General features: G+C 41.2%; 2 protein-coding genes across 3 annotated transcripts; both read left to right on the top strand.

The window, feature by feature from the left end:
* Positions 1–368: 368 nt before the first annotated feature.
* LOC116310966 (H-2 class II histocompatibility antigen, E-S beta chain-like) lies at positions 369–5,625 on the top strand. The gene is made up of 6 exons (XM_039609120.1): positions 369–478; positions 565–837; positions 4,000–4,213; positions 4,294–4,361; positions 4,446–4,571; positions 5,059–5,625. Exons 1-6 carry the CDS (start codon positions 430–432, stop codon positions 5,082–5,084), a joined length of 756 nt encoding a protein of 251 aa, XP_039465054.1. The 5' UTR covers positions 369–429; the 3' UTR covers positions 5,085–5,625.
* A 1,025-nt stretch (positions 5,626–6,650) lies between these two features.
* On the top strand, positions 6,651–9,605 carry LOC120438624 (macrophage mannose receptor 1-like). Of its 2 annotated transcripts, XM_039609044.1 has the most exons (5): positions 6,651–7,171; positions 7,328–7,429; positions 7,618–8,010; positions 8,171–8,515; positions 8,799–9,605. In XM_039609044.1, exons 1-5 carry the CDS (start codon positions 6,982–6,984, stop codon positions 9,143–9,145), a joined length of 1,377 nt encoding a protein of 458 aa, XP_039464978.1. In that variant the 5' UTR covers positions 6,651–6,981; the 3' UTR covers positions 9,146–9,605. The 2 variants fall into 2 exon arrangements, with proteins under 2 accessions (XP_039464978.1, XP_039464979.1); XM_039609045.1 differs by having other exon boundaries at positions 6,651–7,429.
* The last annotated feature ends 7,761 nt before the right edge of the window (positions 9,606–17,366 follow it).

Here is a 17,366-nt window from a genome sequence, read left to right as displayed (position 1 = left end):
AGTTATAAATGTGAATCTGAATTTCTGTGCTTGATGACATCACACTGTGGCGTCCACGCAGGAACATCAGCCAGACACGAGTCCCACAAACTCACAGAGCTGATTGTAAATCTGATCACTGTCACTGTTACAGGTTCTTATCATTGTTACAGCAGGTCTGACATCAGTGTTTGGTGCAGATAATTATTAGACATGAATATGTTTCCATGACTGCAGACTGTGACTGAAATGTAAATGAAAACAGGTTTGCAGTTTGCTCTGCGTTCAGAGCTTTAATGGACTTTAACAGAAACACATGTGGTGATGAAGAGTGTGAACTATGAGCTGATCCCACAGGAACAGATGATGCTGTGGTCATGTGACCTGACTTCCTGTTTTTCGAGCAGCTCTCCGTCAGACTGAGTCAGTTTGTCTGGAGAACTTAGAAACATGGCTTCATCCTTCCTCTGCCTCCTCTTCATCAGCCTCAGCACAGTAGGTACGATCAATCCGCTCACCAGTGATCATTAATACACTGATCAATGCCATGATTCGCCGTCAGTCTGAAGTTCTGTTTGTTCTCAGATGGATTCATGACTTACAGACTGTCTCGCTGTGACTTTAACTCCACTGAGCTGAAGGACATCCAGTTCACCGACTCTTACTATTACAACATGATAGAGATCATCAGGTTTGACAGCAATGTGGGGAAGTTTGTTGGATTCACTGACTTTGGAGTGAAGACCGCAGAGACCTGGAACAATATTCCTGCAAGGCTGGCTAGTATGAGGGCTCAGAAGGGGACGTACTGCAAATCAAACATTGATGTTAGATACCACAAACTTACGTCTAAATCAGGTGAGCGTGCGGTGGTCTGTGTGACATCATCAGGTGTTCCTGTTGACCTCACTCTGAATCATTTATGATGGACTCACAGCTGCAGCTAATTTTGATGATTAATAACTTTAATAAATCATCGATCACGGAACATAAAACGCCAGAGAACGAATCTAACCTGCGGCGCCCCCTGCTGGTGACACAGGCAAACTGCAGCTGTTCCTCATAACACACTGATTATGATATTAATTTTTTTATACTCTTTGAGCTGAAAAATCATCCACAGTTGTTTTTAATATTTCCATATACATATTTTAACAGTATTAAGGAGCCTAGCAAGTTAATTATTTCCTTCTTTTCTTCTAGTTCATTTATTTTAAATATGATAAATATGAAACACTGATGTCTGCAGTTTATTTATTGATTGTGACCTTCACAGCTTGTTTAGCAGCTTCACACCTGCAAACATTTACAGCTCAGATCTATGACTCAGTGTAACAGTGGAGTTATTCAATATGAGGCAACAATTATAAAGTTATCATCATAACACACACACATATAAATGTGACTGCTGTTATTTAATCTGTGTGTGTGAAGTGTTTCACTCTCTACAGCATCTCTGCAGTAAAGTGAGCTAAATTGCTGAAACAGCTGCTGTGCTGACAGGCTGAGCTGACTGATCAGTGAAATATAAACACACTCAACCTGTGACTGTGTAACATCAGAAACAGAGACAAACATGAGGAGAACCAGCTCAAGACTCCTGTGCAGGGGAAGCTGTCTGATAGTGCGAAGTCATCCTGTGTGTTCTGCTTTTGGGTTATAGATGGTTAGATCTACGAGTGCACCTAAACACAGCATGAATGTTGAACCACACGAGCAGGCTGTTTACAACACTAACTTCCTCTCCAGAGTGAGACGGTGTGAGCTCAGAGAAAGAAACGTGTGAGAAGTTTCCTCCATCAGGCTGCAGCTCTTATCTGACCCATCTGTGTGTGACTGGTTACAAATATGATCAATTAAACAGACAAAGCGCCCCCTGCAGGCCCTGGATGGTACAGTCTGATCAAAGTGACCGTCCATCAGGGCCTCGCTCACTGCCTCGATCACAAGCTCCTCCACCGTTGTTTGCAGCCCACAGATTTACACGATCAGCTCTTCCAGTTCAGGTCCTGTCGCCTAGCAACCACCACCTAGAATGATAATGTAAAACTTTCATTAATCAGACGCTCAGAGTTTTGACTTTAATTTTGTTAAAATTTTTAAATCTAAACATATTGTAAATCAAATAAACGTATCTATCAAATATATATAACTTTGACTACAACAACCAACAGCAGCTTTCATTCTGTACTGTCACCATAGCAGATTTTGGATTTCTGAGAGATATAATCTCTCCAGTGTGTCGTGGACAGTGTTGGGTGTAATGTGTGACTAAGTAATGCGTTACTGTAATTAAATTACTTTTCCACTGAAAAAGTAGAGTAACTGATTACTGTTCATTTTTAGGTATTTTAATTACAGTTACTTACAATGTACTTGCGTTACATTGTAAAATAATTAAACTCTCTGAATATCATTATTTAATTTCAATAATTTGTCTTCTAAACGTAGAAGTAAACTCTGCCGCTTTAACATCGCTGTAGTGCAGCTGCACGTCATTTCGCGCCAGTTTGCTGCATAGTCGTATTCTACAGTGGAAGATGTCGGACTCGGCTGAAGCGAGTGGCTGTTTCATGACATGGACATACTCTTCACTTTTCTGAAACAGCAGACAAGAACATTACAGTAATATGTAAAAACTATTGGCTGCTGTTAATAGCACAGTAATCTACTGAAGTGCCAGACACAGAGCATAGACGAACACTTCTGAGTGATCCTTGTTCATCATCCATGGATAACACCGCGGCAACTCCTGCTAAGCAGCAAAACCTGATTTTACTTCATCAGCACAGAAAGTGTCTGAAGGTGAGCTTAAAAAATGATTGCAGGCTACATTGTGGAAGAGATGCTACCGCTGCGTACTGTAGAGTCTCCGTCTTTAAAAAAAATGTATTTATTAAAGAGTTTAATTTCTATTGTTTGCCCACTCAAGGTTTATAGGGATTTTAAGAAGTATTTAGTTAAATTACTTATTTAGTAATTAAGTTACTTTTCTGACACAGTAATTAGATAAGTATTTTAAATACAATATTGACTAAGTAATTAGTAATTAGTAATTAATTACTTTTTTAAAGTAACTTACTCAACACTGGTCGTGGGTCTGCCTTTGGGCCTCCTCCTGGTGGGATCTTATTCAGATCTCGCACTTTTGGTCACTACCCACAGCTGGTGAACACAGGTGAGGATGGGGAAGTAGATCGACATAGATCGAGAGCCCTGCTTTTACACTCAGCTGTCCAATCTCCTGTCACTCGTGACCCCAAGATACTTCAACTCCTCCACTTGTGGCAAGGACTCGTCCCCAACCCGGAGTGGGCACTCCATTCTTTTTCTGAGGAGAATGGACCGATCTGAGGACCATGGATGCAGATTTGGAGACGCTGATTCTCATTCCCACCGCTTCACACTCGGCTGTGAACCATTCCAGTGCGAGCTGGAGGCCACCTCCTCCTGACCTCCTGCCTGGTTGGACAAACTCCCTCAATGCACTCAATGCACTCTTGAGTATCCTTAAGAGGATGAAGAGCTGGTCCAGTGTTCCGTGTATAACGGACGGACTGTCCTTTCCGGCACCCTGGCATAGACCTTCCCAGGGAGGCGTGTGTGATCCCCCTACAGCTGGAACACATCCTCCGGTCCCCCTTCTTAAAGATGGGAACCACTCCAGAGGTACCCCCCCAAACACAACCAAAACATCCCTAAAACATCCAGAGTCTTCAGGAACTCAGGCTGAACCCAGGGACTCTGCCACCAATGAGTAGTTTAACTGCCTCAGTGACTTGACTCACTGGACATTGGGGGTCTTCCCCTCGTCGCCAGGCTCTGCTTCCTCCACGGAAGACGTGTCAGTGGGATTATGGAGGTCCTCGGAGTATTCCTTCCACTGCCTGACAATGTCCTCAGTCGAAGTCAGCAGCGCTCCACCCGCACTATTAATATGCACTGTCCCTTTTAAATAAATACATTCAAATTATACATAGAACATTAATGATAGTAATACAAACTAATAATGTCTTGCAGCTCGGCCCACTGTCAAACTTCACTCCACGACGCCTCTCTCCAGTCACCATCCTGCCATGTTGGTCTGCAGTGTCTTTGACTTCTTTCCCAGTAAGATCAAAGTGAGCTGGCACAGAGACGGACAGGAAGTCACCTCTGATGTCACTTCCACTGAGGAGATGGAGGATGGGGATTGGTACTACCAGACCCACTGCTACCTGGAGTACACACCCAGGTGAGCATCATAATAATAATAGTGCTAAAGTTTAAACATTTAAAGTCCACATCTGAGCGTCACTAATGTTTGTGTTGAAGGTCTGGAGAGAAGATCTCCTGTGTGGTGGAGCACGCCAGCCTGGAGAAACCTCTGATCACTAACTGGGGTAAATACCTGTCTGCTCGTATCTACACACCTGTACATACCTGTCTGTCTGTCCACCTGTCTGACTCTCACCTGTGTGACTCAGATCCCTCCTCATCCTCATTCATGCCTAAGACAGAGAGGTACAAGCTTGCCATCGGCGCCTCAGGACTGATCCTCTGTCTGATCTTGTCTCTGGCTGGGTTCATCTACTACAGACAGAAAGCTCGAGGTCAGAGAACCACTCTCACTCACAGACCAGTTCATACCAGAAACCAGTTCAGACCAGAAACCAGTTCAGACCAGAAACCAGTTCATACCAGAAACCAGTTCAGACCAGAAACCAGTTCAGACCAGACTGAAACCGTTCAGAGATGTCAAAATCTCAAACCACATACGATGGGTCTAAAACTGGTTTGGATCTGGTTTACATCAGTATTTTTTTAATATATTGATGTTTTAAAATTTACACTTTTGGGCAGGTTAAGGCCAGTTTCACAAATTTCTAGAACAAAACGGTACATTTTCAGACAAGTGTTAGTTTTTGGCTGCATTCAAATGCAGGTTTTCTACTGGTTTCAGAGAACTCTTGGTCCTTGTCCAATCCCTAAAACATGAAACTTTTCCGAATCATCAGCATTGCTCAGTTTAAAATCAGCTTCCATGAAGTGCTTTCAGAGTTTGTTGGTGACTGTCCTCATCTCTTCTTCTTTCTCCAGGTCGTATCCTGGTTCCCACACACTGAGGCTGTTCCTGGTCCTGGTTTTCTCCGATGTTTTAAAGTCAGCTGCCTCCTGTGTTTAGCAGACTGATGACGATGTAGCCAATATGTCAGCTCACCAAAGAATAACTGAAACAATATCTGTAACAAAAGAAGAAAATGTATTCAGGGTCTGACTGCAGTTTACCATCTGCGCTTAATATCTTATAGAGCAGCGGTCCCCCAACCCCGAGTCGTTTAGTACGGGGCCGTGAGAGTTGAGGTTCGGGTGTAAAATGTTTGGTTTTCAGGGTTTTTAGTGTTATTTTGTTATCGTTTTTGTTGTTAACTCGGTTTTCATGGGTCTTTAAACACGTGTGTGAAGAGTAGAAAGATATTTTACTGCTATTATTTGTTGCTATTTTTATAATCAGTATTACCATTCCATTAATTATTCATAGTGATATTGCATTCAAATGTTCAAATATACTGGTATCATATCAGTCTTTATTACAGGTGCAGTTATAACCACTTTAAACTGTTGAGTTGAATTTATAATCTTAAATGTTTGTATGCAGACGGCATGGTGAAAGAAAAGGCCCCACGTAGAGTAACTCTGTGCCAAAATAAGACAGGAAGTTACATGTTTTTCATAGGTCTTTAAACACGTGTTATGAATAAATCTTCTTTTTTCGGTACCGGTACTAGTTTTCTTTTGTGGTATTTATTTGCGACACCTTAAAGGCCGGTCCATGAAAACATTGTCAGGCATAAACGGGTCCGTGGCGCAGATAAGGTTAAGGGACCGCTGTCATAGAGACTTCTGGATTGGAGCATGTCATCCTTCAGGACTCACATCTGCTTTACAGTTTACTTTTTGACCATGGGCCCGCTGATACAAGCGCTCTTTAAATGACTGTGACTCCGTCATTGTTTGTGCTAGTGAGAGCATGTGAATGGCTTTGAAAAGATGACAAGCTGTTCTTTACGGGATATTTGGTGTATTACGGTAGCACAAAGCGTTCACAGGCTACTGCTGTCTGAACACAGAAAAGTCAACTCTGCTTAGGTTTTACCATCAGTGTTTTGCAATGCCGTAGCTCCTCCACCAATTGGGCTGGAGAGACATTTCAAAGACGAGCTTTACGAAAACTTTACTGTGCATCATTAGAAAGCACGAGCAGCCGCAGTCCAATCACAGAGAAGAATTGATGATTGATTGATTGATGATGATGCACGGAGCAGAGAGGCAGGAATGGAGAAGTGGCAACGCACAAAAAAAGACCAGGAGATTTAAAAACTCCAGTGTGGCCCAGGCTGAAAACCCTTTTTATACATATTTAAAGTTGATGTTGTGTTACATTTTGTTCATGTTGAATATCAGTTTCCACTTAAGTATAAAGCTGAAAAAACTGTCTGTTTTGTTTCTTTCTAAATGTCTGTATATAGTCTGGCCAGCAAAATACTAAAAATGAAAAGAGCTACAGTGGCTTGCAAAAGTATTCGGCCCCCTTGAACTTTCCCACATTTTGTCACATTACAGCCACAAACATGAATCAATGTTATTGGAATTCCACATGAAAGACCAACACAAAGTGGTGAAAACGTGAGAAGTGGAACGAAAATCATATATGATTCCAAACATTTTATACAAATAAATAACTGAAAAGTGGGGAGTGCGTAATTATTCAGCTTGAACATGTGACTGCTGCATCAGTGCACACAAAAGTCTTTGACAGGTTTTTAAGATCATGTGAGCGTCAGAGCGATCCAGCGATATTCATCAGCAAAGGTAGCGTTATGATTATATTCTCAAAAATCAACAGACTCATATTCATGTTTCTGTCCATGTGCACCTCTGCTGTCATATTTGGATATTAGAAACTTCCTCTTTCTGCTTGTTGGACAGTCCAGTGTTTCTTCTTTCCAGAGCTTAATGTAAATGAGTCCCTTTGTAACTGATATGTACACTGTGTCTTTGAGTCAGGGGGAAAAACTATTTGTTCATATTCAAATACTGAGTACAGAGTGTGTGTTAGTACAGATGGTTATTCACTGCAGAGCTGTCTGCATGAACACCAGAGAAGAACCAGATTCAAACCTGCAGGCTCATTTCATGTCTGTGTACAGAGGTGCTGTGTGGACCACATTTGAACTGTTGCTTTTGTCTTCATGGACAATTTTAAACAGATGATCATTTATTAAGAATAATCATATGTTTCTTACAGCAGTGTGTGATAAACTAGATATCTGTGTTTAATATAAAGTGCTGCGTGTCCATCAAACAGTGAAGAGCTGCTGGATTCATTGTTTCCTCCAAATGAAAGAAAAGTCATTTTCATGTGACAGAGCGACGATGCAGTGGAGTCTGTTTCTGCTTCTTCTGATGGGTGAGTGATCATTTTACCAGGGCTCCTGATTGTTTCCACCTAAAATCCTTTAGTTTGATCAGGACTCATTAAACAAATGAACTCTGACTGAGAAAATCCAGGATTCACCTGTAAACTGGACAGTTTGATGGGAACATGAGTTTCCTGCGTGTATCAGCAGATATTCAACAGTATTTCTTCTGTTTTAGGTCAGTGTGTCTTCATCACATGTCAGCTGTATGAGTACCACTTTATTAAAGAACAGATGAGCTGGGATGAAGCACGGGCATACTGCAGAGAGAACTACACAGACCTGGCCAAAGTGTTTGACCTGACAGACATGAGAAGACTTCAAGACTCTGCACAGAATCAAACAGAAGCCTGGATTGGACTGTACAGCGAGCCAGGAAGAGACAACAGGAGGTGGCACTGGTCTCTGCCGGGGGAGGAATACACTGAAAATAAGACCTGTTGGGGAAATGGAGAGCCAAATGATTATGGTGGCACCCCTGAGAACTGTGTGATGACAGGAGACACGTGGGAAGGAGACAAGTGGAACGATGTTCCATGTAGTGACACATTTCAGTTCATCTGCTATAACGGTGAGAATATGTGGACAGTAATATGATAAAATAATATTTAATAATGTTGTAATCTAGTTTATAATCTGTGTTATATCGCATGTTCCTGAAAGAGACATTTTTAAAAATGAGACAAATTAGTTGATAAAGATGTTTTTGTGTTTTTCTGTTGATTCGACAGAAACGATGAAAGACAACAAAACCTTTCATTTGAATGATAAGTCTGTGACCTGGACTCAGGCTCAGAACTACTGCAGACAGCATCACACCGACCTGGCCAGTGGACTCGATCAGATATACAGTGAAGAGTTTAAGATGCTGCAGAAGTCTAAAGAGCTGTGGATCGGCCTGTTCAGAGACAGCTGGAGGTGGTCAGATGGGAGTAACTTCTCTTTCAGATACTGGGACATGGACTCATTTAATGATGGACTAAACAACAGGAAATGTGCTACGACTCTGTTAGAGAGATCAGGAAGATGGAGCTCTGCTGGATGTGACCAAAGAAAGCCTTTCTTCTGCTATGATGGTGAGTTTACACAGATTTATCTCAGCTGTTTGTCCAATAGATGAACTGCTGGAATCACTGAGAGGATTTAGGTCAGTATGTTTCTTCAGCCACTTATTTCTGCATGTATGTTGAACTTCTGTCAGAGGTGAAGATGTTTAGCTGATGGTTGGAACAGAGATTTCTCTGTAGAGCGACTGATTCATCTGAAGAATCACTGAAATGTTTTCTTTTGTTCTTCCAGTGAAACTGGACAAAACATCCAGATTTAACTGATTTCATGTTTTCTCTGATTTTATGGCAGATAAACTGATTCTGATCAGGGAAAACAAAACCTGGGAGGAAGCCTTGAATTACTGCAGACAGAAACACCATGACCTGGTTTCAATCAGCAACCCTCATCAGCAGCGATGGGTCCAGGAAAGAGCCAAAAACGCCTCGACTCCTTTCGTGTGGCTGGGACTGCGCTACTCCTGCGCTGCACGTTTGTGGCTTTGGGTCACTGATTATGTAGTGTGCTATGAGAGGTGGGCTTCAGGGGGAAGGACTGAAGACTGTGACATGTCTGCAGCCATGACCACAGGAGGGCAGCACGAGTGGGTCAGTCAGAGGAAAAATGAGACATTTAATTTTATTTGTATAAAACACTGAGGTTTAAACCTAAAGTCACTTCTTAGCTGCACATGTAGATTTTCTGGGGTGAACTCTGTGTTTCTGCTCAGTGTTTACAGTCTCTGGGTTTGAAATGGGAGAAAAATGACCAACAGATTATTACCTGCAGGTTAGATATGTGCAGAGAGCAGTCTGTGTTTCATTTCCTCTCCTTTACCAGAGTCAGGAACATCTTGGTTTCTTCCTTCATTGTTGCTGGATTGGTTCATTATTAAACTGTAGCAGGATATTTGTTTTGATTTACTTCAGATATGGTGATGGTTTGAATGTTTCTGCTTCATGTGCTGTAAATCTTTGTATCACATCATTGTATCCTCAGCTTGAATTACAAAGCCTGTCACTAAAAGCAGGTAAAACCATGTTTGTGTCATGACTCCATATGAGCTCTATAATCTGATCATGTTTGTTCATGAAGACAAATAAACCTTCATTTAACCAAGTCTGTCACTGTTTCAGCTTTCACAGGAACTAATACAAACAGCGCCATCTAAAGGTAAAACCAGTTAACATCAATCTAACATGTAGCTCTGTGACATTTCCACAAATGAAGATATGCAGGAACTGTAAATGAGTATTTCACATCACTGTGGAGGAGTTTTGGTCGTGTTTATTTTGCAGAATTGTTTGAATTCAGCCACATTTGGATTCATTGGGTTGTCCAGATGTGGAAGTTTCATTTTTGTCTGAGGAGCAGACAAACAGAGTGAGTCTTATATCCGAGTCCCCATTAACCCTTTTTTACATCAGACACTTGAACACATCATGTGACTCTGCACATGTTTTTTCTAAAATATAGAAAATATTGAAATGAGGACTGTGTGAACCAATCAGTAACAGTGATCAGAGCTGCAGCCAGTTATGTTAACAGTTTTTTACCATTTTGGTAAAATGTTTTTTTCAAAGTCTTGATTAAATATAATGATGTTGTCAGGCTACTCTGCAGCTCTTCACTCCTTTTTAAGTAACTTATTCTGGACAAAGCAGCAGGACAGACCTCTCCCCATCTCTGTGCGACCTCTGTAAACCTGGTCCTGTTTATCTCGCTGATGTTTTCCACTCTCATTCACGTGGACCTTCATCTGTTCAGGTTCAGTGAGTCTCCAATCCACTATGACGTTCTGACAAATATCAGATTTGGTTATAAGTGGCAGCATGTCAGACTCCTCACTCTCTGTCTCCTCCACCATCTATATATATATGTACATACATATAAGATAAGATAAAACTTTATTAATCCCTCGGGTGGGTTCCTCTGGGAAATTCGGTTTCCAAAAGCACAGCACCGACAGAAGTTACAGAGTGTGAGCAGAATATTATATATACACATATAAATATAGAGACATACATAAATAAAATATACGAAGGGGATAATAGAATAAATAGGAATAAAAAATAAAAATACAAGTGAATTGCACATGTCCAGTATTGAAGTCTATTGCACCGTTGACTATTAACAAAAACTATTGCACAGTGAAGTGAAAAAGTACTACAGCTTAGTTGTTCCCCCTCCTTTGTCCCCCTGTCTCTCCTCCCTCTCCCCTCCAGAGAGGAGTTAAACAGTTTGATTGCGTGTGGGACAAAGGAGTTTTTAAGTCTGTTGGTTCTTGTCTTTGGGAGAAGCGACCTGTCACTGAACAGACTCCTCTCGTTGTTTATGGCCGTGTACAGAGGATGCAGAGGATGCCCAGCATTGTCCATAATGTCCAGCAGTTTTTTTAGTGTCCTTTTCTCTGCCACTGACACCAGAGTGTCCAGCTTCATGCCGACCACAGAGCCAGCCTTCCTGATCAGTTTCTCCAGCCTGGATGATCCTTCTTTGCTGTGCTGCTCCCCCAGCACACTACAGCATAGAAAAGTACTCCAGCAACCACTGACTGGTAAAACATCCTCAGGAGCTTCCTGCAGATGTTAAAAGACCTCAGCCTCCTGAGGAAGTACAGTCTGCTTTGGGCTTCTTTATACAGGTGCTCTGTGTTGCATGACCAGTCCAGTTTGTTGTCCACCCACAGCCCAAGGTACTTGTTGACCACCTCCACCTCCTCCCCCTCTATCTGAACCGGCAGTGGACCTGCTCTGGACCTCCCAAAGTCCACAACCAGTTCCTTGGTCTTTGAGGTGTTGAGTTGTACATATATATATATATATATATATATACATACATATGTATATATATATGTACATACATATAGACATATTATATATATACATATATATATATATGTATGTATGTACATATATATATATATATACATATATATATATATATGTATGTACATATATATATATGTACATACATATATGTAGTTGGATGGGACCGGTCCCTTCTTGGGGTCCTTGGGGACCAGGACCGTCCGACCTTCGGTTAGCCATTCCGGGTGTCTCTCATTAACTAGCAGCTGGTTCAGTTGTGCTGCCAGACGCTCGTGGAGTGCAGTCAGCTTCTTCAGCCAGTAGGCTGGACCATGTCGGGCCCTGGTGCTGTCCAACTCTTCATACTGGAGACCCTTTCTTGGATATCTGCCACTGTGATGGTTACTGGACCCTGTTCAGGGAGGTCGCTATGGTCTGCCCTCAGATCCACTAGCCACTGAGCATTGCCGTTATGGGTTGCGTCCTTCTCCCATATGCTCTTCCAGTATTGCTCCGTCTCCAGCCTTGGTGGTGCTGTTCTGTTATTGTTCCCTTGCCACTGAGAGTACGCCTTTGCTGGTTCTGTGGAGAACAGCTGGTTTATTCTCCTGCCTTCTATCTCTCTGGTGTACCTCCTCAAGCGGCTGGCCAAGGCTGTGAGTCGTTGCTTGGCAGTTTCCAAGGCCTCAGGTATGGACAGCTTGCTGTATTTATATATATATATACATACATATATATATATATATATATATATATATGTAAATATATATATACATGTGTATATACATACATATAGACATACATATAGACATATATATATAGTGGTTCCCAATGACAGCAACATCAAAAAGAAAGGAGCACAAGAAGCTGGAGAAATACCAAGGGCTCAAAGAAGAGCTGCAGAAAATGTGGAGGGTGAAGTTAACAGTGGTTCCAGTAGTAATCGGAGCACTAGGTGAGTGACTCCAGCAGATGTTTATTTTAGCCAAAAATCACCAGTTCAGTTCATTTTTATTTCAAACATGTACATTCACCAACATTTCATCAAATCATTCCATGCAGTTGTTTGAAGCAGAAGTATACATCCTCATCATCTAAATTTGAACAACAAAATGTATACAATGCCTTCAACTTAGAACATAACACAACCAGTTCCACAATATATATATATATATATATATATATATATATATATATATATATATATATATATATATATATATTTTTTCATGTTCAACTAAAACTATATTTAGATTTGCTAATTTGTAGAAGAAAATAAACATCAGTTTGACTGCTGTCTTGGTTTAATTGCATTTTCTTCATTCTTATACTTATTTAAAATTTCTTTTTTGAGTTTTATTTTAAACTGGTTTATATCACTACTGACCTTTATTTCTTCTTTTAACTCATTCCAGAATTTAACTCCCGCTATTGAAATAGACATCCTTTTCAATGTTGTTCTTACTCTTTCTAATTTTAAATTCCACTTCCCTCTAAAATTATACCTCCCTTCTCTTTCTAAGAACCATTTACTTAGTTCCACTGGGAGCATCCCTTTCCTTGCCTTATATATTATTTGCACTGTTTTAAACTTCACCAGATCCTGGAATTTTATAGCTTGCGTCTTAATAAAGAGTGTGTTTGTGTGAGCCCTATACCCCTCCTGATTTATTAGTCTAATAGCCCTTTTCTGCATTATGATTATAGTCTGAATATTACTTTTATATGTATTTCCCCAAACCTCTACACAATAACTCATGTATGGTAATAGTAAAGCACAATATAACATATACAATGTTTTCCTATCCAGAAATTGTTTTACTTTCCCCGAGACAGCAATGCCCCGAGCTAACTTTCCTCTCACATAAGTGATGTGTGATTTCCAACAGGCCTAATGATCAATGATCACACCAAGAAATGTTATGGTATTAACCCTTTCTAGATATACATTATCAACACAAATTTCAATGTTAATGTTTTTCTTATAGTTTCCGAATAACATAAATTTTGTTTTATTTAAATTTAAGGACAATTTGTTTCTATCAAACCACTTCTTTAATATCTTTAACTCCTGTGTGATCACCTCCAAAACCTGTTGAAATTCCACACCTGAACAAAGTATATTGGTATCATCTGCAAAAATTACAAACTTTAGTATCTTCGATACTTTACAAATATCATATATATACATAATAAACATTTTCGGTCCCAATACTGATCCTTGAGGTACTCCACATTCAATATCCATCAATTTAGATTTAAACTCATTTATTTGTACATATTGCTGTCGATTCATCACATAGCTTTTTATCCAATCCAATACTGCACCCCTAAACCCATTTTTCCAGTTTGATTATTAGAATTTTGTGGTCAACAGTATCAAATGCTTTTTTTTTTTAGCTCTAGAAAGACTCCAAGTGCATACTTCTTGTTATCCATACATTCTGTTATTTCTTCCATTAAATCCATCAATGCCAAAACTGTTGATCTATTATTTCTAAACCCATACTGGCAATTTGCCAACAATTCATGTTTATCCACAAAGCAATCAAATCTTTGTAGAAATAGTTTTTCCAGTATCTTAGAAAACTGGGAGAGTACCGACACTGGTCTATAATTTGTAAAACAATGCTTTTCACCTGATTTATAAATGGGAATAATTTTTTGTGGAAAAACCCCTTCCTGGAAAGACAAATTAAAAATATATTGTAGCGGTTTTACAATACCATCAATTACTCTCTTTACCGTTACCATATCAATATCATGACAGTCAGTACTTGTTTTGTTCTTAAGTCCACTGACAATATCATATATCTCCTTCTCTTCCACTGCTCTTAAAAACATTGAACTTGCATTCCTTTCAATGTTTCCTCCAGTCTCCCTTCTATCATATCAACCTTTACCAGATGAATCATTTGTTTCAACATACGTACGAGGCACTCATACACAGGGCAGAGTTCAGATCTTCACTCCTGTTTTCAGTCACTGTGGACAAAGAGCTGTTACACTCACCTTTGACACTGAGAGTCACTGATTTCTGTAGCAGCATGTGTCCATCCTTGCTGTAGATGGTGCAGGTGTAGACTCCACTGTCAGTGAGGTGGAGGTCTTTCAGGGTCAGACTGAGGTCTTTAGTTGTCAGTGGGTCTTTGTTCATCTCAGTGTGACCTTGTATGTGAGGCTGACTCTGGCCTCTCTGATACGTGTGGACCGTCACATTCTCATGTCTCCACAGCAGAGTTACATCCACAGGCAGGTCGTCTTTGATTCTGAAGGGCAGAAGGACAGACTTTTCCCCCTGGGTCACCTCCATCATCTCCACCTGCAGAACTGACAGCAGAACATGAAACAGACAGACATCAGTGAGGTTGATCCTCCATCATGTCCTCTGCTGTGTAACCAGCAGCTCTTCATCCTGTTTTCAGTGTCTCTCTGACTTGGAGCTGAACTGATGTGTGTTGATGTGTGACGCTGCACAAACAGCTGTACAGCTTTTAGTCTCACTCAGCTGGAAACAGCTGGACCCACACACAGGTTTACACATCTGGGATTCAGAATATTTTTCTCACCTGTGACATTTAGTAACACTACTTTGTGTAGCAGGATGTATCCACCCTTGTTGTAGACGGTGCAGGTGTAGCCACCATGGTCACTAAGTCGGGGGTCTTTCAGTTTCAGACTGAAGTCTTTAGTTCTCAGAGGATCTTCATTCATCTCTGTGATCCTGGTCCTGTAAGAGATGCTGGTGTTCATTGCTCTGATACACATGGACCGTCGTATTTCGGTGTTTCCACTTTGACGTCCTGAGGAACATCATTTTTGTTTTTTCTTTGTTTGTTTTCTGTTTTCAGCGTCAGACTGAGGTCTCTGCTTCTCGTGGGTCTTTTCTGTATTTCTGCTCCTTTAACACAGCTGTTCTAACACCTCAGATACACCTGGACCAAATCTCCTCAGGTGAGTAAACGCTTTAAACGCTGTGAGCTGAAGAAACATTCTGAGTTCTTGTGTTGATGCTTGATGCTCAATCATCCAGGTGAGTAAATCCCCAAAAGTGGATTCTGTTCATCTGGAGCGTTTTCAGTGGGAGGAACATTTCTTCACTCTGATGAAATGACAAAATGTTTCTTCCACTGAAAATGTTACGTCCAGATGGACAAAATCCAGCTTTTGGGATTCTGAGATCTTCATTAACCAAAGGATCCTCCTATCAGAGCTCTGCTCTATCTATATTTCAGGAAGTACAGGATTTCCTTCCCATCTTTCAAAATAGGGAAAAATCCTGAGCTTTCTTAGGCACAGGCCATGTTTTGAGGTAACTTAGCCTTGCCAAACATCCAGGGATTTTATAGGAAAGGACACTAAGGAAGAAATCTCTACAACCAAATCAAGCCAACACTGTAGCCAATTCCCTGCATTGCTATTAGGCATGCAATGTAGAGAATTGGCTGGAAAGACAGCTGTAGCTGGAAAGGATTTACTGCAGGTCAGTGTGGTGAAAGATAGAGATGTACAATGGGGCCAAAAGTATTAGTCAGCCAACAATTGTGCAAGTTCTTCCATTTAAAAGATGAGAGAGGCCTGTAATTTACATCATAGGCAGGGACGACTGAATCTGCAATAGGTAAGCAGCTTGGTGTGAAGAAATCAACTGTGGGAGCAATTATTAGAAAATGGAAGACATACAACATCAAACATTGTCTCCTGTAGCTGGTATAGTCAGATGATTACAGTGTTTAACTTGGATTATATGCATTTATGTTGTCTTGGAGTTACAAGAAAACTCATGAACATGTGGATGAAGGCCAAAGTACCTGCAGCTCGGCTGTCCAGGCAGACTGTCGGGGAACTTTCAGTAAAGTTGAAAGAACTGGGAACTTACACACCAATCCAGTTTAACCGCAGGCCAAGGGAGTAATCAGAGTGATCAGAAACTGATAGATGGAAAGCAGCAGAGCTTCAATACTTTATGTTCTGTGCAGGGCCTGTGCTTAGGAACAGCATACCAGTAGAGTTCTATGATAACTTTGTTTTCTGTTGCATCTGCTGTTATTTAAATCTAAATCCTCCAGCTGTCACCTTGACCCTCTGTTATGATCCTCTGAGGCTGAAGCATCATTAACGTGCATGATCCACAAGCTTCAACTAGGATGTATAAATGTGTGCAGTGATGTGTGTGAAGCCTTTGAGGACTCACGGTGTTATTAGCTGTTAATGAAACACAGCTTCAGACGTTCAGTTATACGAAGCTGTGAAGGGCTGTCAGCAGGTGATGGCTCAGGTCACAGCCCACCTGTGTGATGTCACTGAACACCTGTGTACCAGTGTGAGCGCTGCTTCAGCCTCTGCAGTCGTGATGTGTTCATAGGAAATCAGACAATCCTGCGTCCATGGACAGAAGTCAAACAGAGTTTAGTCTTGGTCACAGGTCCTCTGATGTTCACACAGAGTCACGCTCAGTCTGAGGAAACTTTGTGTTAACATGTTTCTGTTCTTATAAAAACAGCTGATGATTTTACAGAAACATGATGCAAACATGAGAATGAACAAATGATTTTTATTAACAGACACTGTTTATTTTTCACTTTGCATGACGTCATCAACACTGTGACACCAGGGGGCGCTCATCACCAGCTGAAGAAGTGTGCAGTGATAATGGGGGGAGACGCAGTATTGTGTGTACTACAGTTGTACTGTGGGTACTGCAGTAATGACACCTGGTCACGTCAATCAGAGGTCACTAAAATCAATATTGAATCAGTAACTTTGCTTTTCTCTGGTCCCTCCCCAGTCGGACCAGGAGTGACATGTTTAGCTGCATGTTCTCCTCTCAGGGTACCAGGTGGGGATGGTGGAGGTGACAGAGGGGGAGGAGTCTGTCCTGTGGCCCTTTAAAACCACACCTGGCCTTCCTCAGGACGTCACAGTGGAGTGGACACTCACTGAACCCAAACCCATGAAGGTCCATGAGAGTGGAAACAATCAGCCAGATAAACAGGACCAGGATTACAGAGGTCGCACAGAGACCACTTCAGTCTGACCCTGAAAGACCTCCACCTGACTGACAGTGGAG

Source organism: Oreochromis aureus, linkage group 3 (genome assembly GCF_013358895.1).
Source record: "Oreochromis aureus strain Israel breed Guangdong linkage group 3, ZZ_aureus, whole genome shotgun sequence".
NCBI classification, from domain to species: domain Eukaryota; kingdom Metazoa; phylum Chordata; class Actinopteri; order Cichliformes; family Cichlidae; genus Oreochromis; species Oreochromis aureus.
The sequence above is the reverse complement of the archived record's forward strand: the minus strand, read 5'-3'. Positions and strand labels throughout refer to the sequence as shown.